The sequence below is a fragment of the Capra hircus genome, chromosome 8 (genome assembly GCF_001704415.2).
Source record: "Capra hircus breed San Clemente chromosome 8, ASM170441v1, whole genome shotgun sequence".
Classification (NCBI taxonomy): Eukaryota; Metazoa; Chordata; class Mammalia; order Artiodactyla; family Bovidae; genus Capra; species Capra hircus.
The window spans coordinates 44,426,032-44,450,977 of record NC_030815.1 but is presented as its reverse complement, the minus strand read 5'-3'; the positions used below and the strand labels follow the sequence as shown (position 1 = coordinate 44,450,977).

The 24,946-nt window shown below is 43.6% G+C and overlaps 2 protein-coding genes across 2 annotated transcripts in view; one reads left to right on the top strand and one right to left on the bottom strand.

Annotated features, from left to right (window-relative positions):
* TMEM252 (transmembrane protein 252) lies at nucleotides 13,767-19,551 on the top strand. Its single transcript, XM_005683716.3, has 2 exons — nucleotides 13,767-14,244; nucleotides 17,108-19,551. The coding sequence occupies exons 1-2, from the start codon at nucleotides 13,967-13,969 to the stop codon at nucleotides 17,343-17,345; spliced, it is 516 nt and encodes a 171-aa protein (XP_005683773.1). The 5' UTR covers nucleotides 13,767-13,966; the 3' UTR covers nucleotides 17,346-19,551.
* Nucleotides 22,800-24,946, bottom strand: part of PGM5 (phosphoglucomutase 5) — a 205,433-nt gene continuing 203,286 nt past the window's right edge. Inside the window, exon 11 of the mRNA XM_013965963.2 lies at nucleotides 22,800-24,280. Coding sequence (XP_013821417.1) covers nucleotides 24,191-24,280 — 90 coding nt within the window. The 3' untranslated portion in view covers nucleotides 22,800-24,190. The remainder of the gene's footprint in view (nucleotides 24,281-24,946) is intronic.

Here is a 24,946-nt window from a genome sequence, read left to right as displayed (position 1 = left end):
AAAAGATGATAATTTATGTATAAATATAACTTCTCATTCAGAGAGGAACATTTTAATAAGTGATTCAACTTTATGTGCTTGCTAGACACCAGTGACTCATATTAAATAAATAAATGCACTGAAAAAAGGGAAAGAGAGGGGAAATAAAAAAAACTCTGGATGAAAATGAGAATCATCAGCTTTTGAGGCTCCCAATTATACTCATAAAATTCAAAAAAATAATTCTGAGTTTGATGATAAAACTTCTGAATATGTTGTCTTATGCCTTCTTGGTTTAATTTTCAACACTTTCTCAAGTATAGTGAACTATTCTTCCCAATATGCTTCAGTAAAGATTTCTAACAATCTGAATGTCACAATCCCAGGAGAGTTTACAGGCCCTGCCACGGCATTTTCCCAACTTGATTACACTCCTGGCTGTGAGGGGGGCATGACTTCAGTCTCAACGTAAACAGAGAATGACTCATCCTTCTGAGGCAGTGAATAGCAACTTGGGTAGATCAACACCATCTTTATACTTCTTACTGCACCAGTAACTTAGAAACACATCCCCTCTAAAGCATTTTATACCTGTTTGATAAGTGCTGAAAGAAACATTGTTCTTTAGAGATAGGTTCTTGTTTCTGGGTTTTAGTCAGAGGGAGGAAAATCTCTACTATATTTCCCAAACCAACTAAAAGGATCAACTTCTTTTTTTTTTTTTTTTTTTTTTTGGAGGTAAAATTGGTATATAACATTATGTTAGTATCAGGAGTACAACATAATAACCCAAGGGTTGTATACATTACAAAGAGATCAACACATAAGTCTAGTCGCCATTCATCACTATAGAAGAGACCCTCTCACCATTTTACACTCCCCCCCACCTTCCCCTCTGATAACTACCAATCTGTTCTCTATCTGGGTGTTGGTTTTGTTTCTTTTTTTAGAGTCACATACAAGCGATATCACACAGTATGTATCTTTCCCTGCCTGACTTATTTCACTTAGCATAATACCCTCAGGTTCCATTCATGTTGTCGCAAATGGCAAGATTTCCTTCTTTTTTCCTTTTCCCTTTTTATGACTGAGTAATAGTCCACCGTCTGTGTGTATATATCACATTTTTAAAATTCATTCATCCACCAGTGGCCGCTTAGGTTGTTTGCATATCTTGGCTATAGTAATCAATGCCACAGTGAGCTTAGGAATGCATGTATTTTTTTCAAATTAGTGGGTTTTTTCCCTTAGGATATATTCCCAGAAATGGAATAGCTGGATATGGTTGTTCTATTTTTAATTTTCTGAGAAATATCCATACTATTTTCCATAGTGGCTGCACAAAGATCAACTTCTGTAACAGTACAAAAATGGAGGAGAGGGGAAGTCAAATAAAACACAGGAGCACACTATTCAGCGTTCTCTGTTCCCAAATTAACCTCCCTCTCTGTGTTCCCTCTCTACCTGCTACCCTTTGTTCTTACCTGTTCAACTATTAGAAAAAAAAAAATCAGATTGAATCAGGAATGCTGATGAATTGCTACATGCCAGATATTTCATTTAGTCTTAAGGATCTGAAAAGCTGACACTTTTCTCTTTCCTCAAGGACCTTATGATTTAGTGGCAAAGAAACAGAAGAAAGTTAGTGTGTATACTCCAGTATGATGAACTATGAAAGCTCATTCATTCAGAATAACATTTTCAACGTGTGTTGTTGTTCTAGTGGGAAAAAAAGCAAAATATAAAATTACATAAGTAGAGTGATTCTAATTTTGTAAATAATATCCACTCACGTATTCATACACTCAGAAAAAATATGAGGATCAAACTGACAGGCTGAACACATCTGTATGCTTTTCCTTCCCCCGCTAAATTCCACTGAAATGCCAATCAAGAAAAGTTACAATCAAAGATCAGAAAATATGAAGATACCCTGGAAAAGAGAATGAAGAATTGGACTGAAAGAACAATAAAAGTGGAGGCGGGGTAGGGCGGTTGGAAAGCCAGCAGAAGAACCCTGCTAAGATACCAGCTGTTTTGTACACTAACCTTCTAAAGGAACTTCAAGCTCAGGGTTAACAGTACAGGGTAGGGAGTGGCTTTGTCAATTATCTGGTCAATATATTAAAAGATGGCATTATGAACTGATGGGCTTATCACGATCTGCCATGCCCTTCATATACTGAAGTTCTGGCAATAACGTATCTGTTCCTCTGTTACAACCTCAGCAATTCGACTCCCCTGGTGGGCCAGCAGTTAAAAGTCCGCCTGTCAGAGCAGGGGACACAGGTTCGATCCCTGGTCTGGGAAGATTCCACATGCCATGGGATAACTAAGTCAGAGTGCCGGAACTACTGAAGCACGAGTCGCAGAGCCTGTGCTCCGCACCGAGAGGCCATTGCAATGAGAAACCCACACACTGAGACAAAGAGCTAGCCCCTGCTTGCGGCAACTAGGAAAAGCCTGCATGGAGCAACAAGGGCCTAGTGCAGCCGTAAATAAATTATCAATTCTTTAAAAAATCCTCAACAGCTGCTTCAACCAGTGAACCTGGGTGGTCTCCCATCAGAAGAGCTGATTCTGGATGGAGAAATAGGGAGGAACTTGATGACTATATTCATACAACCAGAACTGGAGGAGAAAGAGGCAACAAGAAACCACAAGATGCTTCCGATAAAAGAAGTTCCCGGACCTCAGCTGCTGAGGAGAGCCACCTCCCACAGCAGGATAATCTACCTGTACAGAGGCAATATTCTACTCTGCACACCCTAGAAGCTGGCTCTTTGACTAGAACTTTCATTCACTATAATGATTACTAAAGCCATAAAATAGAAAAGCAGGCTGGTGAGAGAAATAATCAGACTTCTGGTTTATTGAAAGTACATTCACTATACTTAAAATTGGGCTGAATATCCAAACGAGCTGTTGGGCTGCACCTGGAAGGCCTACAAGGCCTATACTCACCCAGCTTCAAGGCTTTAAGAAAGAGCCTGGAGTCCGCAACAGAGACATTGATTAATGGATGGGGGCACTCACTTTTCTGCAGCAAAGTCCTGGAGCAGCACCTCACCGTCTGCGGCTGAGGGTGGGTAGGATATGAAGACCTTCTTCACTCCAGGGCAGAGCTAGAAATCACCGAAGATAGGGGGCTGATGTCAGGTGGGCTCATTAGTTACCAAGGAGACCAGCAGAGGGGCCACCCTTCACTGCCTCTTGGATAAGAACAACCATCAGCTGGGGCCTGGGGCAAGTAGGCAGTTCAGTCCTGTGAGTAGGGGTAGGTGAAACAGGCACTGGTCGGGCAGGAGATGTACAGAGGGCAAGAAAACAGCCATCCGGAGTGGCCTGGCCAGCCGTGGGCACAGATGAATATTATTTTAATGAGCTGCAACATTCAGCTGAGGAACTCTTTCAAAACAGGACAAAGATATAAAGAATTTCCAGAAGCTACTACATCTGTCTAGAGAGTTTTGTAATGGAAGGAACAAAGGCAGTAGATGGAAGGGCATTCAAAGTCAGAGAAGATTATTTTTCAGAGCTGAAGAAACATTAACTCAAGGGTTTTTATGTAATTTATTTGTTTCAATTCATTTCAGTTTTTGAAACTTTCGGTTTCAGGTTGTCCCATCTTGGGCTAGTTGAAATAATTATTTGGGGATTTCCCTGTCTTTTAGTTTTAATTTTGTTTTAATTATGTAAAACATGTAGATAGTTCCAATGTCAAAACTATATTTTTTTCTCAATATCTTTCATTAATTTGCATGAATAGTCTGTTTAAGGTGTTTTCCAAATGTGCAGATGTTTTACGTTTTTATGAAGCCAAACCTGCTTTTATTCTTGATGACTTATATTGCTTAGAAAGTCGTTAGCACTTCCAGAAGTGAATTTCCTACTAATGTTTTAAATGTGTATGATCTTCCTGTAAATAACATCAGATGTGAATATATGGGACTAGATTGATTTTCTGCTGGTTGTTGTTGTTTAGTTGCTAAGTCATGTCAGACTCTGCGTGACCCCATGGACTGTAGCTCTGTCCATGGGATTTTCCAGGCAAGAATACTGGAGCGGATTGCCATTTCTTTTGCCAGGGGATCTTCCTGGCTCAGGGACCGAACCTATGTCTCCTGCACTGCAGGCAGATTCTGAGCCACTTGGAAACCTTCAAAACTGTTTTTAAAAGGCACATTCAGACCAGTCTATCTTCCAATCTTATCCCTCCCACACTGTTACCTCCCTCTGCCTAAAGGTAAACATTTTTAAAAATTAATTTTGTTTGATACTTTGTTTCTTTTTCAAAATATATAGGCATTTATGCATATATAGTTTTATCCCATTCTTTTCTAAAAGTGACTTTATTTAATAGACTTTATTTTTTAGAACAATTTTAGGTTCACAACGAGACTGAAGGGAAGAGCAGAGATTTCCCATATATGTCCCTTGCTGCCCTCACAAGCAGAGCCTCCTCCATTATCAGACCTCACAACTACTGAACCTATACTGATAGATTACTATCATCTACAGCCCATAGTTTATATTTGGATTCAGTCTTGGTGTTGTACATACTACGGGTTTAGACAAATTTATAATAGCATGTATCTATCATCATAGTATCAACCGCTCCTTTTTTTATACCCTAAACTCTACTGTTTCCTTTGACTATATTTTCATCCTCTAAACTCTGTTACTTTGACTTTATCTTATGAAAATATCCTGGATAACATTCTATAATAACATGAAGATATTACTCATTCCTTTATAATTGTATAACATCATGTCATGTGGATGTACCTTAGTTTTTTTTACGTAACCATTATTCATAGGCAATGGGGTGGTTCCAGTCTTAGGTAATTACAAACAGTACTGTTGTAATGAGCAGATCCATACATTTAAACTTTTGAGTTTTTGCCAGAGTATCTTTGGAATGAATTTCCAGAAGCGTGATTTCTGGGTCAGAAGAAAAATACAAACGTAATTTTGTTAGATTTTGTGTTTCCACCAGTAACATATGAGAATGTCTTTTCCAAAGCCTTATCAACAGAATGTGTTGTCAAACTTTGAGACTTACCAAATAGGTGAGAAATTATATTTTACTTTTTCTTATTATAAGTAAGGTTAAACTTTTTTTTCATTATTTAAGTTATATTTTTCATTTCTTTGTCTATCATTTATATGTTTACATATTTTGCTCATTTTTATGTTAGATTAAATTACTTGTTATTTGGAAATGATGGACAATATGATCATGGTACATAAAAACTTGTGGGACTAAGGCCAAAGTGACACACAAGAGAAAATACATAGCCCTAATTATACTGATTAGAAAGCAATAAAGATGGTAAATGAATCATCTAAGCATTTGATGGAAGACACTACAAAAAGATGACAAAAACAACCATTAAAAGTAGACTAAAGAGCATATTCTAAAGAGCAGCAACTGATGAAATATAAAACTCAGATGAACAATAAAAAAGTAAAGGCCTAATTCACTGCAGATATAAGAATGACAAAGAATGCTTTTAAAGTACAATAAAGATCTTTTGATAAGAGCAGAAAATTGTGACATATAAAACTTACAAAACAAAGCAACTATACTCCAATAAAAATTGTAAAAAGAAAAAAATAACTTACAAAGCAAAACAGAGTCCTTTTGGAAAAGACCTAAAACCAAATGTGTCAGCTCTTGGGAAAGATCAGTCCATGAATAAGTAGCTTTGAAAAAAGACTAGTAAGATGGCTTTGACTTGTCTCATCAAGGAAGAAGCACAAAGACACGAACAGCAACGGTCAAGGACTGGAACGGTGACATGCTTATAGAGCCAGAGGAGGCTGTAAGATTATGAGTGAGGCAACTTTAAACTATATATATATTGGGCTTCCCTCGTGGCTCAGGTGGCAAAGAATCTGCCTGTGGTATGGGGAAGGTCCCCTGGAGGGGGCATAGCTACCCACTCCAGTACTCTTTCCTGGAGAATCCCATAGACAGAGGAGTCTGGTGGGATACAGTCCATGGGGTCAGTGTGTTTCCTAGGAAAGTGTACATTATAAAAATTGATTCAAGAAAAGGAGATAGCTCTATACTAATCCCTATGAAAGTTTGAAAGAGTAATCCCAATTGACCCACTTGGAAACATTGTGCCGAAAATGTTCTGCTTCTGCCTAGAATGTAGATAGTTGGGAAAACCTTTGTTGTCACTCTCCCGCCAAGAAAATGTCTGAAAACCTGCAAATAATAACTTTTCTTGAATCCATTGAAGAGCTGAGGTTAGAGGGGAAAGAGCATGAAACCAAAGGAAGGGCAGGAACCCCCAAGGGAAGCTGGGCATGAAGTCTGGCTAACCTGTGACAGAGCCCAGGAAGAAGAGATGCGGAGTGTCACATAAGCCAGTATAAAGAATCCAGTTACCGTTTTTGGTGAACTGTTTCATGTCAAATGTGGGCTAACTTGAGAGAACAGAACCACTGGGAGGTGCAGGTGCAAAGGGAGTTTGCACCTACTTTTCTAGGTTCTTTTCTGTGGACCATCGCCAAGCTGCAGCAAGAATGTCAAAATGCCACCTAAACTTTGTTAAACAGCAGCTTAGAGAGAGAAGCGCAGCAACCATCCCCCGCCCCACCCCACCACCAGAACAGAGGTGACCCCATGTAGCTGGGGTCAGTGCAAAGAAAAAACCCTCTACCTCTAGAGGAGGGTCAGGAAACCATCCTGAGGCCAGATCTTGAGAGGAGACTCACGTTGGAGACACATGAGACATGGGTTTAATCTTTGAGTCGGGAAGATCCCCTGGAGGAGGGCATGACAACCCACTCCAGTATTCTTGCCTGGAGAATCCCATGGACAAAAGAGCCTGGTGGGCTACAGTCCATGGGGTCACAAAGAGTTGGACACGACTGAGCACACACATACCATATTGAAGAAAGGGTGGGACCACTGCAAAAGCCTTCGCCCCCAAGACCCAGGACCACAGAGCCGACCTAAGACTAAGGGGGACAGGATAACAGAGAAAGCCTCTGACCCCAGCATCCAGCTAGCAAGCACAAGTCACAGGCAACAGTACCCTAGTGCTGAAGGAATGGGCGGGTGTGAAGACTCCTTGAGGGCACACAGTGAAGCTCTACAGTTGAGAGCAGAGGAGGAACACTGAAAAAACAAAAGCCCTCAAGCAACCCAACCCTCAATCCAAGCACCAGTTAAGAAGAACTGGAGAATAGTCATGCGCTGAAGGGGAGAAGGCGATGGCACCCCACTCCAGTACTCTTGCCTGGAAATCCCATGGACGGGGGAGCCTGGTGGGCTGCCATCTATGGGGTCACACAGAGTCAGACACGACTGAAGTGACTTAGCAGCAGCAGCAGCAGTGTGCTGAAGGGGAGAAGGCGATGGCACCCCACTCCAGCACTCTTGCCTGGAAAATCCCAATGACGGAGGAGCCTGGTAGGCTGCAGTCCATGGGGTCGTGAAGAGCTGGACACGACTGAGCGACTTCACTTTTACTTTTCACTTTCACTTTTCACTTTCATGCATTGGAGAAGGAAATGGCAACCCACTCCAGTGTTCTTGCCTGGAGAATCCCAGGGACTGGGGAGCCTGGTGGGCTGCCGTCTATGGGGTCGCACAGAGTCAGACACAACTGACCCAACTTAGCAGCAGCAGCAGCAGCAGCAGTATGCTGAAGGGAACCATAGCAACGATGGAGTCCAAACTCAGCTCACATCTTGACTAGACTCAGTTGATCCATTCCACTGATAGGGGAGCACAGAAGGAGGTGTTCCATTTTGAGGTACAGTATAAATGTTACTTCTCTTAGTCTCTACTGTCATATATACAACATCTGACATTCAATTTAAAAAAAAACTACAAGATATAAAAAAGGGAAAAAAATATCTTAGAACTAGTGGTTTTATGGGTGTGTTCTTACCAAATCTTTGAGGATCATATAATTACGCTATCATTTAAGTTATCCAAGAGTATCAGAAATGAGGGAGGTGGGAAACAGAACATCAGTATTAAAGAAAATTTCATGAGCTGGGACACAGAACCCACTCCATATGTACAAGTCACTGGCCGTCACACTAACTGGTATAATTTAGGCAGTCAAAGCTACCCTGGCTGGAGGCTTCTGCTCCCATCCAAACTGGCCACAGAAATATGGTCCCCGTTCAGTTTTCCAAGGATCCATAATGAAATGAAATCTCTTCTGGCTTGTTTCTGGATTAAATTAAAGTTAAGCTCTATTTAGGACAGAATTTGTCTTATTTTATCCACAGACAGAACCTGATTTCCTCACCAAACCTTTACTTACAGAGGGAGCAGCCCATAAGCCATATTTGCTAATTCGATTTTTTTTTAAACGTTTGAAATTTTGATTTATCTTGATGACTAAGTTTTCTGATGGCCTCAGAAGTTGAATACTCTGGTCGAGTGCCTCCTGGGCCTCACCCTGTTCTGGCATTGCTCAGGGTCCTCTGCCCTGGAGATTCACTAGGTTCATTCCAGAGGGAGGCTGAGTCTCGTGTGCTGGTCTCATATCTCCTTACCCAAAATGCCACCCATTTGCTGCAGTTTGTCTTCTGCCAACCTTTAATGCCTTCATTTAAATCTTCTTGAGTGAGTGAGCGGGGAAAGAGTGAGGTGGGGGGAAAGGATCAAAAGCAAAGAAAACAAGGAGCAGGAGGAGGAAGTGGCCAGTGCCCAGTGAACCCACAAGTGTGAAAGGCTAATCCAGAAATCACTCAGTAAGCACCACCGTGAAACCAGACCGGGTGACATCGCTCGCCACACAGACAACTCACCTTCCTAACCAGCCATGGAAACTTCACTTCCTAAACCCAAGTGACCTTAGGAAATCTGGCCACTCTGCCCCAGCTCTTGGCCCCATGCTCCTCCTATACAAAAACTTCTACACACCATTAGCTTCCTTCCAAAGTCCGCATCCACTTGTCAGCCAGGGCAACATGCTTTGCCTGCTTTCAAGGGAAGGGTGCTGGCCCATGTGTCCAGGAAATGAAGACTGGAATGCAGAGGGTTGTTTGAAGTTCTAAGGCCTCTTACATGGGAGAGTTTGAAAGAAGGGTGAGGTTTCCGGAGCTCTGACGTAGAAGGGAGGACAGCACTTGGAACTCTGCTGGACTCGATGTTCAGAACAGCGCTGGTGGGTCAGCTCAAAGGAACAGAGTGTTGAAAGTGTGATTATGTTTTAAACTAGTTTGGCTGGCAACCAAATAACACAGCACTGCCTGCTCTCAGGTCAGGCACTGCTGCTAATTGGTGAATTTTAATGAATGATAATGATAAATAAACTAGCTTAGAAGGAAGACATCACTGTGTAGGTGAATCTCTTGTGGAGGACGTGGGAATCAGGATGGGTGTCGGGTCTTGGCTTCCACTGGGTCCCAGAACATTTGTTTATAGAGGGTGGGTCTCTGTCCATGCCCTTCCTGGAGTATGCATTTTCTCATCAATCCCATGCTCACTATATGAACTTAGGTGAGTCATACATCTCTTGCCCTGTAGTTTCTCTGCCTTAAAAGGAGTATCACCGGCCCCTTCCTCTAGCACTCAGTGCTGGGTAGGTGGCAAGGTGGGCAAGCACAGGAAAGATGCCATGGGAGTGAAGGCAGGCCCAGAAGACAGGGCTGAGCCCATGAAAGCCTAGCCAGAGGCCCACGGGTCTCCCGAAGCTGACTCTTTCAGGTGATGTTTCTGGTGTTGGACTCTTTATTGGATTTGTTTCATTTTTTCCCAGCTTGGAGGATTTGGCCTCCTTTTTTTTCTATCATCACAACTGTTCTGCTGGGCTGTCCACCCCTTCGAGGCTGACGCAGACCAGGCGGCTTTCTCTCAGTCTCTGTGCCACTTCATTATCATAGAAGCAACACATCTACTTTCATTTTTCGCTTTTCAAAAATGTTTCCACTGTGAGTGATTATGGGGAAAGAGGGCCTACCAGAGCCCAGAGAAGAGCGAAACCACAGCAGTTAGGATTGTTTAAAACTGCGAATCACTGGTTTTAGTTACCTAAGGTCACTTTTGAGGCATCCAAGGAGATGCTCATAGAACAGTGATGTGTGCAGTTCAGAATTGAGGCAGAATATCTAAAATAAGCAATTATTTAATAATTTATATATTTAATTATAACAATAAACATAATATGTGCAAATAGCTTCAACATAAATCCTTAACTAGTATATCTCAAGTACCATGAAGGAGATACACAATTCTTAGAAATACTTCATATTTCTATGTTGGTTTTTGCCTTTTTTCTAATCTATTCTCTTCATATACTGCAGATTCTCTCATACTTTCTCCTTGGGCCTCCACCTCATCCTCAATAAACTCAAGTACTCTGAGTCCAGGAACTCACTGTTTAGTTTATATAAATTTTATGCAAAATAACTAAGACCTTCCACCCTTCCTGAATCTTGCTCTTCCCTCTTCAGTTTCTCACCGAAACAAGCAAAAAACCAACCACCACAACAAAATACACTGCTCTGAAATGACAGACACCACTTTAAAGGATGTGGGAGAGAAAGGACCTATCAGATAAACTAGAAGGCACTAGTTAACCTTTATTGGAACTGGAGGAGAGAAAACGTCCTTGCTCAAATATTCATGTGACCACAAGAACTAGGCCTGACTTTTCATAATGCCCAGTCTGATCATCCTCAGGTTTTGGTTTGAAACAAAGAAGCCCAACCCTTTGGGTGGGCAGTTCTCAAAGAGAAGGCAATCCCTCCTTACTCTAATACCTGATTATAGCTTGGAGGTACTGCCTGATACCTGGTACCTGTCTAATACCTGTTTTTGGGACTCTGCTCCTCGTGCAGAACTTTTAGTCGAAAATACTGGGTCTTTTCCAGCTCTCTGGAGTTCCAGCAGTGATGGTAGTAACAAGCATAGTGAGGGTGACTACAGCTGACTTTGATAGGGCACTTTCTATGTGCTCCACACTGGACGCATCATTTAACACTGATCGTCTCCTCTGGTTTCCAAGTCCTAACAAACTGTTTACCTACAGTTCATTACCTACTGCTGTCTAACAACTTGCCCCCAAACTTAGCAGCTTAAAACAATACATGCTTATCATCTCACAGTTTCTGTGGGTCTAGAATTTGGCCATGACTTAGCTGGGTCCTCGGCTTCAAGGTCTCTCCATCAAAGTGTTGCTTAGGGTCTGGTCACCTCCCTGCTCAACTGGGCAAGTCTTTCCTGTCCTTTGCAGGATGCAGTTCCTCCCTGGCTGGGGTAACTCAAGGCCTCAGCTCTTCACTGATTGTCAGCCAGAAGCTGCCTTCTCTTACGGCCCTCTCCAATATGGCAACTTTCATCCTCAAAGAGTGCAAGCCACAACGGCAACAGAGAGAGTCTGCTAGCAAGACAGAAGTCAGTCTTTCGTAACCTAATCTCAGAAGGGTCATCCCATCACCTTTGCCATATTCTCTTGGTTGGAGTCAGGTCATTATGTCCAGCCCACACTCAAGAGGACATGGATCCCAGGAGGGAGGGATCTTTGGAGTTCACATTAGAAATCTGTCAACCTCAAGACCAATTGGATCTAAGAATTCCTCTGTAAGTTTAACTGAAAGTGCTCAAGAATTGTACCTTGAGAGGTGGACAACATTCTCTATGCTAATAATGACTATATTGGCATGTTAGATAGGGGAAATAAACATATATTTGATTACAATTTTGAATATTACAAAAAACTGGAAAAGAAGAGAGGAGTTGCTTTAAGATAATAAGGATAAAATCAAGACCAGAAGATGAAAGTCAGTTGAGGATAAGGATTGAAGCTAACAGAGATAGAGGTTAGGAGGTGAAATGAGGACAGACTGTGTATCATTTTTTATCCAGGAACCTCTCTCTCTCTCCTAGCCCACAAATGAAGGTAGAGCTGAGGAAATAGTAGGTATGAAGCTAAAGCGTATCCATGGAACTTCCACTAGGGCATTGCACAAAGAACTGTTTCCATTGGGAAAGTAATGGAAAATAACAATAATGCAGTAGTGGAGTAGAGGAATATCAAAGAGGAACTGAAGAGAATCTGTTTGGACAAAAGTGACACAGAGTCGCCCTGGGAAGGAGTTTTGGCAGGAATATGCCAAGTGAAGGTGAAAGTTGCTCAGTCAGGTCTGACTCTTTGCAACCCCATAGACTATATTCTCCAGGTCAGAATACTGGAGTGGGTTGTGTTTCTCTTCTCTAAGGGATCTTCCCAACCCAGGGATTGAACCCAGGTCTCCTGCATTGCAGACGAATTCGTTACCAGCTGAACCACAAAGGAAACCCAAGAATACTGGAGTGGGTAGCCTACCCCTTCTCCAGCAGATCTTCCCAACCCAGGAATCAAACCAGGGTCTCCTGCATTGCAGGTGGATTCTTTACCAACTGAGCTATCAGCGAAGCCCAGGGATATGCCAGAGCACCAAATAAAAGAGAAAGGAATCACAGCCTGAACCAGATCTGGCATAGGACTACAGTCCATGGGGTCACAAGAGCTAGACACGACTTAGTGATTAACCTACCACCACCACCATCCAAACCAAAGACAGACAAGACAGAAGATACAAATTCTAGGTAGAAAACAGAAGACTGGTTCTGGAAGGTTTTTTAAGGCAATGCTTCATAGAGCAGTGGTACAGGGGAGAGGAAGGGAACGATGTTTAGTAGCGTCCGTGCTGTGCTCAGTCACTTCAGTCATGTCCGACTCTTGGCGACCCCCTGGATGGCAGCCCACCAGGCTCCTCTGTCCATAGGATTCTCCAGGTAAGAATACTGGAGTGGGCTGCCATTTCCTTCTCCACGGGATCTTCCCGACCAGGGTTCAAATCTAGATCTCCTGCACTGGCAGATAGATTCTTTACCACTTATGCCACCTGGGAAGTCCCTGAGTAGCATCTACCAAAACAAATTTCATTTACTATGTATTTTATGAGAGAAAAAAAGGCAGGACTTTTCAGAGCCTTTAATATGTTAGTGCACTCTGTGAAACCCTAAGATACATAGTCGCGGGGGGCGGAGGAAGGATTGAACAGGCAGCACTTCTTATACGTAGCTGTTTTGCATGGAGGTGGAAACATGCTACGAATGTTTAGGGGATGCTCTTTTATCAAATATCAGTGGCCTTTTTGAGAGGAGGAAGGGTGAGATCTGGTTTAAATATTTCTAGTGAGCAAAGTATGGTGGCTGGTAGGTGAGCAGTAAGCAAAATAATTTTATCTCACACCTATATATTAAATAAAAATGACCTAGGATTTCAACATTTGGGCCCCCAAAATGGGAAAGACACAGAATCAAAGCAGAAGTCACCAGATCACTACCACTTACAACCACCCTCAGAAATTCCCTCACATTCCTGAAGCTCTATTACAGTCCTTGCCAGCACTCTCTTCCCCCTCCTGCTGACACTCCTCTTTGAATCAGGGAGTTCACCCCTGGGCTTTTTTTTGGAATTTTTCCAACATCATATTGTGAGGTCAATAAAGAGAGATTGAGAGAAGCAAGACAAGTATGATAAAAGCCTTTAAAAATATCTTTTTGGGATAGAAAAAGGAAGAAGCAATTAGGAAAGGACTACCTGCCAAACCACAAAGAAAGTAGTTCAGCAAGGAATGCTAATTTCTCTATCATTCATTTGGAATCACCTGTCCTGGAGATCAAGAGACCTTTGAATCAAAGGATGAGAGACCTTTCAAATAAGTGGGGTCAGCCTAGGGTCCCATCCAGCTCAGAAGAACAAGGGAGCTGTGCCTGCAGGACACTCATTCTTGCAGGACACAATGCTGTGTTTTTAGGTTAATCGTCCAAGGATATTAGAGTTATTTTCAATGGTTAATGAATAGCTTCTAAGAGCCTGCTTCATTTAATTGTCCAAAGGCCAGTTGGTCCCAGAGCATATAAAGCTGTGAGCTGGCTAATGAGAGCATTCTCTCTGAGCAAGGGAAGAAGGGGAGTGGCAGGCTCGGGGATCTGGGCTCCAAAGGAGCAGCGATGCAGAACAGAACCTGTCTAGTTCTCTGTGTCTTTGCCCTCCTGATGGGCTTCCTGATGATCTGCCTGGGGGCCTTCTTCATTTCCTCAGCCTCTCTGTTCAACTGCCAGGGGAACTTGACCCTGGCCTATTTGCTTCTGCCTCTGGGGTTTGTGATCCTTCTGAGTGGAATTTTCTGGAGCACCTACCACCAGGCCAGTGAAAGCAAAGGGGTTTTCAACCGTGTGCTCAGACAGTATGGTGCTCAGGGGGCCCTGCCCCTGGCCACAGTGGACAGGTATGTGCTCAGAAGCTGGAGGACTGGGGAGGGCTGTGGTGTGGCTGAGTTCTGGAAAAAGTCAATGACTTTTAATCTACTGGGGAGCAACTTACAAGTCCCATGGGGTTAGCAAGGATGTGGAGAAATTGGAACGTTTGTGCATTGCTAGTGGCAATGTAAAATAGTGTAGCTGCTCTGGAAAATGGTATGAAGGATCCTCAAAACGTTAAACGTAGAACCACCATTTGATCTAGCAATTCCACTTCTGGGTATACAGACAAAAGAAGTGAAAACAGGGCTTTGAACAGATACTTCTATATCAGTGTTCACAGCAGCATTCTTCAGGATAGTGAAAAGGTGGAAACAACCCATATATCCATCTAGCGGATGAATGGATAAACAAAATACAGTACATACAAAAGATGGAATATTATTCATCCTTGAAGAGAAAGGAAATACTGATGCACTTATAACATGAATGAACCTTAAAGACATTACACTAAGACATTATACTAAGTGAAACTGGCCAGAAACAGGCCCCCAAAACAAATACTATGTGATTCCACTTGTATGAGGTACCTAGAGCAGTCAAATTTCATAGACAAAATGTACAACAGTGATTCCCAGGTACCGAGGGAAGGAGAGAATGAAGAGTTACTGTTTAATGAGTACTGAGTTTGAGTTTAGGATGGTGGAAAAGTTCTGAAGATGAATAATGATGATGGTTATAAAACAATGTGAATGTATTTAATACCATTAAACTGTGCACTTAAAATAGCTAAAGTGGTAAATTTTCTGTTATATATACTTTACGACAATAAAAAATTTTGATTAACTTTAGTTACAATTAGTATCAGACAACCAAAACTCTCCTAATTTTTGGCTAAACACAGAATCATTTAGGGATAAAACCCCAGGCATCATTCTTCAGATACAGACAGGCTGCCTGCGTGCTTGCTAAGTCATTTCATTTGTGTCTGACTCTTTGCCATCTCATGGACTCTAGCCTGCCAGGGTCCTCTGTCCACGGAATTCTCCAGGCAAGAATACTGGAGTGGATTGCCATGCCCTCCTCCAGGGGATCTTCCTGACCCAGGGTCTGAATCCAGGTCTCTGTCATTGTAGGCAGATTCTTTACCATCTGAGCCATCAGGGAAGCGAGACTCCATAAATTCTTTGTCCTCTTCATCTAAAATGTTTTAGCTACTCCATGTATCTTGAATATGAGTGATTAGCCATGACAATGATTTTTGACATGATGCTATGATACATAATACTATACTTAATAAGATACTAACTACAATGACCAAAATCTATTTCCAACGTTATTATACTAACTGCAAAGTCTTTGGATTTGCTAAAGGAAATTAAAGGTGAAGTGACTGCAGAAGATGCTTCTAGATTGATGTTTTCTCTTTTTTCCTTTGCTATAAATGTTATGTGATTGCCTCTAGAATGTGAATCTTGATAAGAGTAACCGATTGCCTTAAAGATGTAGCTTAGATTTTTAAGCACATGCATACTATTGTACTGAAACACTCTAAGCGATGGTGTCACAACACCCTCATTTTACTGCCTCTTTCCGGTACATCTCATAGATGCCCAGCCCACTTAGCATGGCTAGGGGGTCAGTAAATGGTAAGTCACACTTCTCAGAAGTATCTTCATTTGAAAGGGGTACCTAGATTGAGACTTCAAAGCAAAGGGGTCTGCAAAGGTGGAACTCAGGACACTGGGACTGTGAAGTGGTGTGGGGAGGGCGGGGGCTGGGAGAAGTGGACGGGATCTGGGGCAGGCAGCAGTCATCCTGGAGCCTCTCAAATCACTCCAGGGAACAGCTCACCTTGGTGTCTTCAACGCTTTTACATATGTGCCCCATGACACGGCCTTGGCTATTCTGAGTCAAGGCTGGGATTTATGCTGCACAGTAGATGGCTCCTTCAGTTCCTTGGCTTTGGGCCTGGTAACGTTTGGAATGGAGCTGTGGCTGCAAATGGCAGTCCTTGTTCTGTTGTGGTTACGCACCACAAACACTCCCTGCAGGCACTGGAAGGGTTCACTCTATAATCACACAGGTCAATCAAGCTCACCCTCACTCTTCTCCACTTCTGTGCCACCCCCTATCCCATTCATGATGGAGAAGCCAGAGGATTTAGCAATTAGCAACGTTGGGCAAGATTACTGATGAGTACATCAACTCTTGCATGAAAGGCTCCTTTAGCCATCAGCCTGTTGGCATGGAAAGGGCCGCTACTGAAATCTATATAAAGCTGTCAGTTGGAATAGTTTGAGAAATCAGTATTTTGTATGTGTGCATGGAAATGGGGCAGGGGCGAAAATACTTGAAATGTGAGTAATAGAGGAGAGAAGCATCTGATATTGTTCAGGAATCTTCATGGAGCTGGTTTTCATTCATTATTTTGTTGGCTGTAAGGCTCTGAGACCATGAGTACAGCTGACTAGAAGACGATGTGTGTGAATGGGGACAAGGATGTGAATGAACTAAATAACTGGTTAGAGAGACAGTCCACAGTCAAGGCCTGTCCCATACCCCTGCTAAGGATCTCCCGCTGAAATTTCCTGGTTCCAATAAGTAAGAGAGAGGGGATAATGTGGAATAACCCACTGGGGAAAGTATGACTGTAGAGGCATACATCCCATGGCTGATAAAGAGGGTTTTGCTGGAAGAGCAGCACATTAAAAAAAAAAAAAAAAAAAAAAAAAAACCCTGGGATGCCAGGGAGGAAGAACATCTGTTTCAGAATCAATGTTTTCTAACAGTTTAGCTTCACACAGTGTGATTTGGGAGAGGAGGACATATGCCTCCTTGGCACAACCTGCTTAAATAACACCCGAATGTTTGTGGCATTTTGTCCCCCAGACCAGGTTTTTACCCTCCAGCTTACGAAGAGAGTCTTGCTGCTGACAAGCAAGCCTGTCACACAGAGCAAGAGATCTCGGGTGCTCCTCCACCTCTGTACACAGAGAAGGGCCTTGAATTTCAGGATGAAGACGGGGCCCACTCAGAGGACCCACCACCCTATGGCGAGTCTGCAGCAGACGGGGTGGCAGCAGCAAGGCCGTGGCAGGATGCTCAGAGGCAAAGCCAAGAGTGCTGAAGCAGGGGAAGTGCGCCAGCCCTCACGACGCACCCTCATGGGAGGCAGCTATGAATAATAAACCCAGGCAGGGACTGCGGGAGGAGAAGCCACATCAGCGACCCCAGAGGAGAGCTCGCAGCGGGACCCTGTGAGGCCAATGCGATTCCGCGTGTGTGCTTGGCCTGCAAGGGCAGGGTGGGGCACCAGGCAAACATTTCAAAGGATTCGCAGTCACCCCAACCCAGGGAAGCTTTTGGACTGCAAAGGTTTTGTTGTGAGAGCTCTGCTCCTTTCTGCTCATCCCCAACACTTCTCCCATCTCCTGACCGGCAGCACGGAGGAAGAGATGCCGTTTGGACACCATGCACCTTCATGGACTGCATTACAAATACTCACAAAGGGAAAAGGCAAGCTGGCCACCAACGGTCATTATCGTTTAAATTGCGGGTTCTGCTGGCTGGTTTCATAGTTATCCTCATTTACCGTACTGCCAGTGGCACGCTAATTCACACATTGTAAGAGATTTGCCCCTGGAACCCATTAATGTTACTTTGTATGACTTTAAGTATGTATATTTTATTTCTGTCTGAAAGGAAAGTGACTTCAATACTTACTTTCAAAATGGTTCAAGCACAAAGTCTTAAATGAGTATTTTAAAAATGGGATGGTTTTACAAGCATATATAGAAGATTTCCTAGAGACTCAAGTTGAATAAAGAGAATATTCAAAAATTCACAATACACAGGATTCAGGGGAAAAAAAGTATTTGTGCTAGCCATAGGTTGTATTAATACAGAAGACACAAATCTTGAAAAGCTTTAAAATACCCATGTATTTCAGTGAATCCCCTGTAAATCTCTAGGATTTGAAAGAAAGGAGACTAGAGTGTAGTACCTTAATTATTAACAGACAATTCTTTGTGTCTCAAAACATAGATCCAGACACTTTTAGATTTAATACATTTATTTTGAAGCCCAATGCTTCCTCTTCAGCTTTACTATGTCTTATGATCTTATTATAAGTTTTAATACATGAGGACAAGTCAGGTGGCAGAGTGGTGGGAGGATATACAGCCTGATGCTTTAGAGCTTGAGAAAGAAACTTCATCTCTCTGGGCCTCCGTTTCCTGCCCTGTCAGGTGAGGACTTTATGCTGGGATTAATATATGACAATTATGGAATACCTTTTATAAGGCATGCTCTTTACTACAACTGTTTATGCTTTTTATTTAGCCCTCATTATAGTCTTCAGAGATAAGTGCTGTGGTTATTCTCATTGCAAAGATGCATAAATTGAGAGTTCGAGAAGTTAAACCTTTCCAACAACATAGTTATTTCCACGAGGGTGAGGAAAGGTCCATAGAAGAGCAGGGAAGACTTTACTTCACACTTCTGTGCTAGGTTGTGCTAATCCTGTCTTACTTCCCTCCTTCCAAGGAAAAGTTAAGACTTATCTCCCCCTCAGGAAGTAGGCCCTAACAGGAAGGGGAGCCCCAGGGTAGCAGCATTATCTTAAAGCCCTTAGAGGCAGCAAAAGTTGCTTTAGTGTTAACCGCTGGCTTCTCTTTTAAAATGTAAATAAACCTTCCTCCGTTTTTCTGCGGAGCTTGGCCCTCACCAAGTTGTAATTTCCTTTCATCTGATTGTTATACCATGATGAAAGATACCTCCTTCTGATAACAGACAGCCTTGGTGAAGGGCACGGGAGGGCTTTGGACACTGGAGGGAGAGATGAAGAGCTTTCGAGGAGGCTAGGGTTGTAGAGATGAGATGGGGACCCTGTGGCCTCCTCCTTCTGTTATTACGGAGCGCTCAGATGAAGCATGTCCTGACACGCAGGAAGCCATCCGAGGAAATCCTGGTTCCTTTACACAAAGCAGGACTTTGGGCATCTGTGATTTGAGTCCTTGACATCAAGAGCATAACTGGACATGAAGGTCACTCATGGTTGTCCAACAGGAAGGTGGTCATTTATTAGCAAGGCAATTTATAATTTCTCTCTTGTCATCTCTTTCTATTCCTCTACTGAGACGGTTATCCTGGAATTCTCCTTACGGTCTGAGCACATTCACTGACTAGAACAAGCTCTATCACTGGGCTTTTGTCCAGAATTTGAATTTGTAATAGATGTTTTTTCCAAATACTACTGAGACAAATGTAATTTTCATTTATATGAGAAAATTGTCTTAATCTCTTAACTGCAATAAATTTTGTACTTAAATGTTTCCCCTTTTTGCTGTTTTGTATGAGAAAAAAAAATCAATAGAGGAGCATAAGTCAAAGTTTTATTCTCCATGTGAAACTAACAGCATCTAGATGGGTTAATCTCGCAAAGCCTAACAACCTAACTACTGAACGGCAACTACTGATTCAGAAAATAAGCCCAGTGCTTTTTGAGAGGACATATGACTAACAGGTGTTAACTGCCTTTTAAAAACACAAAAACAAATACACTCTGAAGCAAGCATCAAAAACATGATTATTACCCACAACAAATTCTGCCTTTCAGAACCTATTCAAACCCACTGGGCAAATCAAACAAAAGTGTCCTGTTGTGATCAAGAAGAATTCGTTGCCCAACCCCTCACCTCCCCAGAGGATTCACTCAGGAGAAGTAGACAACGTATCCCCTTCTCCTCCTAAAGTTTATGATAAAATTAATAAAATTAATACCATGAACTGAGAACCAGGATTTTGTGAATGGCAGGGAGGGCGCTGAGACTGAGAAAGTGCAGGCTTTGCTGGTCCCCTCCTCTCTAACGTGAACAGAGGGCTCACGTGTCAGTGGGGAGGGGAAATGCTCAGAGGTGTCCTCGCCATTATCAGGTCTCTCTGAGTGGCAAGTGAAAGTGCCCACCTCCGCCCCCAAAGACGAGCATGACCCGGCCAGTTAGGACAGTGTGGGGCATCTTTCACACAACCGAGGTGTCAAGCGCACCTTTTTGACCCCTCCACTCAAAAACTCACAAGCACTTTTACCAACGATCCTATCCATCCTTTAAGATTTTACTTAAACACGCTGTCTTTAGCGAGGTATCTCCCCAGCTCATCCATTTTGCAAGACACCTACTAGGTGCTCAAAGACATGGAAAGACGATAAAAGACATGGGTTTACACCGCGGCCCTTCAACATATTCTATAATGCTCCATGACAACTTAGCCTGATTCACATACCAAGCGGGCCTGCCGTCAGCCGCAGGAGCCATCGGCTGTTGAAGTTTCCAGCCGGTGCGAGTGGAGCAGGCGTTCCACTAAGCTCTGCTGCCTTGGATAATCTCTTGCTGTGTGTAACTGTTGAAGGGTCAAAGACTGAAACACTAGCAGTAAGTTCATTTCCAAAGGTGCATGATTTCTGTAAACCCTTCACTACTCAGGAATGGAACGCTCTTCAAGGCTGGTATCTGGAATATCAGCCCCCATGTGTTTCACAAGTACCTGGTGCGTGATCAACCAATGAAATGGAGGCACCTGTTGTGGCCCTACCGGTTTTCACAGGTGCGTTTCAAATTCCCCACGCCCTACGCAAGTGATGGACATGTCGTCGGGTAAATCCCACGCCTTACATTGAGCCACACTGGCCAATCAGAAGTTACCACGCCATTAACCCTGTTATTGCCTATGCTACCTGCGGAGAACGCTGGCTCAGTGCAGCCAACTGTCAGCCCATTATGCCGTCGTGGGACGGGTCATCAATCTGAGGCTTCCTGTGCAGAAAGCCTTCAGGTCACAGGCAAAGCCTTCAGGTCACAGGCAAACCCTTCAGCCTGCAATGTTATTCAGCACTATTCATCCCGTGAATATGGTAGATGTGGGCTGCATCTCAGATTAGTAAAATTTATAAGAGATCTTATTTTAATAATGACTGTCTATCCATTTCCAAGGTCAGTCAATAAACTCAAGAATCACAGATGAGGCAAAACAACTTTTTTGATCTAGGGGGCTGGCTGACACTAAGCAGGATATTTCACGTCCTTGTTCCCCTCCCAGTAAATACCTCCCTGACACACATACACACACATCTCCAAACACCTCCTGGGTGGGTAGTGGCACTGCCCTATTTGAGAATCGCTGCATTATATACACTGTTGCTTGCCACTGTCCTGGGGGCATATGGTGTAGTGAGTGAATCTCTCAATACTAGCTGATCACAAGGGTGGTCCGGACAGTTGCCACGTTCATTGTCCCTTCTAGGATCATCTCCTCTGGTCCCCACAACATTCTTGGACCTCTCTAGTCATTTACTCTTAAGTAAGACTGGCAGTTGCAGCGCTATCTTTAAGAAGACGAGGAACATCATGTGCAGAAGGGTGATTTCCTGCCCTTCACCTCTCCTGAGGCTAAAGCAAGAGGACATCCACATACAGCTAGGCAAGAGAAGCTTGGATTCTATGTAGAGCAGAAATCATACTTTGGCAATGTGAATTTGAGCAGGATCCAGAGGCAGGCTGGGTCCTTTGGCAACCTTGCTGAGAAAAAGCTCATAAAAATACGTGGCTGTGCAGCTGCTGCTTTCCAAAGCTGGACCCAAGCATTTGCTCTGTCTGATACACATAACGCTGTGTCTGCTTCAATCCCATTCATCCAAGCCAACCTCTCACTAGACCCAGAGCAAGCCTCCTCTCCAGTCATCCTACCTCTCAATTTCCAGCCTTGTTCTTGCTGCATTCACCCCTGGTGAAATTCTGTAAGCGATTGTCAGGCTCAGGAAACTCCGCTCTTTGGGAAACACCTTGGTTGCCTAGTGCCTTCCGTCTCTGAGTCCATCTTTCTGTGCACTCTCAAGCAGGTTGCTTGTGCTGCCGTGAAGTTCATGTCTACCTGATTCTTTAGCATGTTTACCACAACCTCCTGTTTCCAAACCACAAACTCACAGGAGTAGTATTTTATGCACCCATGTGCTACACCAAGAAACCCAGGATGCCACATAGAGTAGTTGTTCAAGGAGTGCTTGCTGAATGAGTGAATGTATATTTGGGCTGCTGGACACACATGACTCCATACTGAAATAAAGAAACAGAATTTTAAAGTGAGGATTGATTTACCTGGGGACTTCAAAGTTAGAGATGATGAAAAATTCAAAAACTTGAGAAAAAAATATTGAAGAAAAACATAGGCTTTGTTAAGCCTAAGGGTGTGCCTAGTTGTGCTGACCATCATGGACCTCCACTTGAAACACGCCGAGAATCTAAGCAACAAGACAAGTTGTATTCCATCGTTGATGAATTTTATAACTAGTTCCTTAGACTCTCAGCCACTCTCCTGCTATTTTGAAATGAAGATACTTGTGATGAAAGGTTAGATACCATGCTTCTGATGCCTAAAGGCAGTTTTGAGCATTGTGCCCTCTCCGTTCTATTTACTAAATTCCCAAGGTCATCATAAGGAAAACCAGCCCTGCAAGAGTTCCGAAAGGCAAGCCTATCAGAAGAGTGACCATGACTGGAGTTTCTCAAATGACAAAACAAGCAAAATCCACAATTCTTGCATAAGGCTGAAATCAGAAATTTCTTTTATTGGCTAATAAAGAAAGGTCCTAGCAAGTATCTGACAGAAGCATAGATAGAAAATGGAAACAATACCTTGCTGGGGATGTTTCCCTGCTTGCCCTAATCTTGACTACAGCAATAACACACTGCTGAACAGTCAAAGCGCATCACCTTATCTCACCAGTGACACGGCAAGTGACTGCCGTTCCCAAGGAAGCAAAACACGTGCAAACAGGTCCCGTGAACCCAGGCTTCTGGCCGAGAGGGCTGATGGAGGCTGCCAGGGCTGCAATATCCTTTTTCTGGGCCAAGAAAGCCAGTTGTGACCCTCTGCTCTCCAGCAGGGGACCCCACCCTGCCCTCCATCTCATTAGGGACATCACCCGGTGCCACCAGTCAGGTTCTCTTCCAGCATCCACTTCATCTCCTACTTGTGGAGCATGTCACTGTCTCCTTTTACAGCCACGATAAGTAAGATCTGAACCGTGTCCAAACAAGTGCAGACCCTCACTGGGAGATAAGACAGCAGAAAGAGAAAGTCAGAGAGCCGATGTGGTGGTATTTTGCCATCTCAATGGGAATCAGATCGACCCATGTATCAACCCATGTGATATAATCAAGGAAGGACCTGAAACTGTTCAGCATTCATTCTCAGAATCCTGCCAGGAAACAGACTCCCGCCTGCATAATGAATGGCTGAATTTGAAGGAATGCAGCCAGCTTAATAGCTAATACTATTTATAAAATAAGAGAGAAAAAACACCCTTTGATATGTTTTGTTGAAAGTGTGCCATTGTGGTTTGTGGAAAGCTCTAGAAGATGTGAAGAGGGTGGCACAGGGACTTTGGAGATGGGAAGGAGAGTGAGTGGCCATAAAGTGGTTGGTGGGCATGAGGTGGGCTACTAGGAGTTGTACAATTTTTGCCCAAGGGAGACGTAACCTGGGATGAAAAGGAGGAGAGTCTTCTTAGGTCTGCCTGAGGGGACCTGGGGCTTAGGGTCAGCTGACTTCTGGCATTGCCCTCTCCGCTATTCCAGAACCTTCTCTCACCTGGCACCAATGATGCACAGATGCCCTGACTGCTCCTGGACCACTGATTCTCTCTCCAAAGGGCAGATTCCCTCTTGTGACAAACCACAGGTATCAAAAGGCAGTGTGGCTTTCACAGACAACCGAAGACCCTGTTGCATTGCAGAAACTTACTAAAACCCAAACAAAACAGATTTTTTTCCCCACCTACACCCACCCGCCCCCCAACAACCAGCAAATCATTTTTTTTCAAAGTCATAAGAGGCACAAACAGGTAGCAAGAAGGCATGAGTGAAGTGTCCCCCGCTGAGCGCACTCTTTGGCCCTGGTGAGTGATCTTTCCTCCATTCAGGTGATGACAGTGGGGCCCCTCCGGCCGGTTCTCTCATGAATCTGGGATATTTTCAGCGCGATGGCTATGAGAGGGCTCAGCACTGCCTGAAAAAGAAGGAAGAAAGTCTGTGAACAACTCATGTCAGTCACAGGAGGGACGCAGGATGGGTTTCTATCCAAGCATCTGGATTCAGTTCCAATTTGCGATGCACAGGCAGTCGTCACAGGGCACCCTTTCTCTGGTCCTCGGTTTCCTCTTCTGTAAGAGGAGGCTGGGGTGGGCAGGGTGGCAGGTAGGAGAGGGACAAGATGATCTCCAAAGTCTTATCTAGCTCTGCAAACACTGCTCGAAGACAGGAACTTGCACAGTCCAACTACTGGAACGTTGGAGCGTTCTAGGATCAGAGCGCTGTCATTCAAGGAAGTTCAGAAAACCCCCCAGTCTCTGCGACAGCGCCCTCCTCCACACGTACGCGCCACAACACACACCCTCCCCCTCTACATGAACTTGAGGAAAAACATGCATTCTCTATCCTAAGTCCACGGGCCTGAAGAACCTTGATGTTTTCGAGAAAGGCCAACCCTTCAGCTTGTGCAGCAGAAAATAACAGCTTGTCTCCTCCCATCTCGTAACACGGCGGCTCACGGGGCAACTTGGTGTCCCTTAGGAGGAGGCAGGGAGCTTTGAGGGCCTAGGGGATAGATTCTTGGAAAAGCAAAGGACATGAAGGGGAGTATGAATTGTGTCTTGCCCTTCAGCTGCTCATCATT

Excerpts from the sequence above, each read along its gene's own strand:
- TMEM252 (XM_005683716.3), top strand. The coding sequence starts at position 13,967 with ATGCAGAACAGAACCTGTCTAGTTCTCTGTGTCTTTGCCCTCCTGATG. Across the intron at positions 14,245-17,107 it reads CCCCTGGCCACAGTGGACAG|ACCAGGTTTTTACCCTCCAG; the intron begins GTATGTGCTCAG and ends TTTGTCCCCCAG.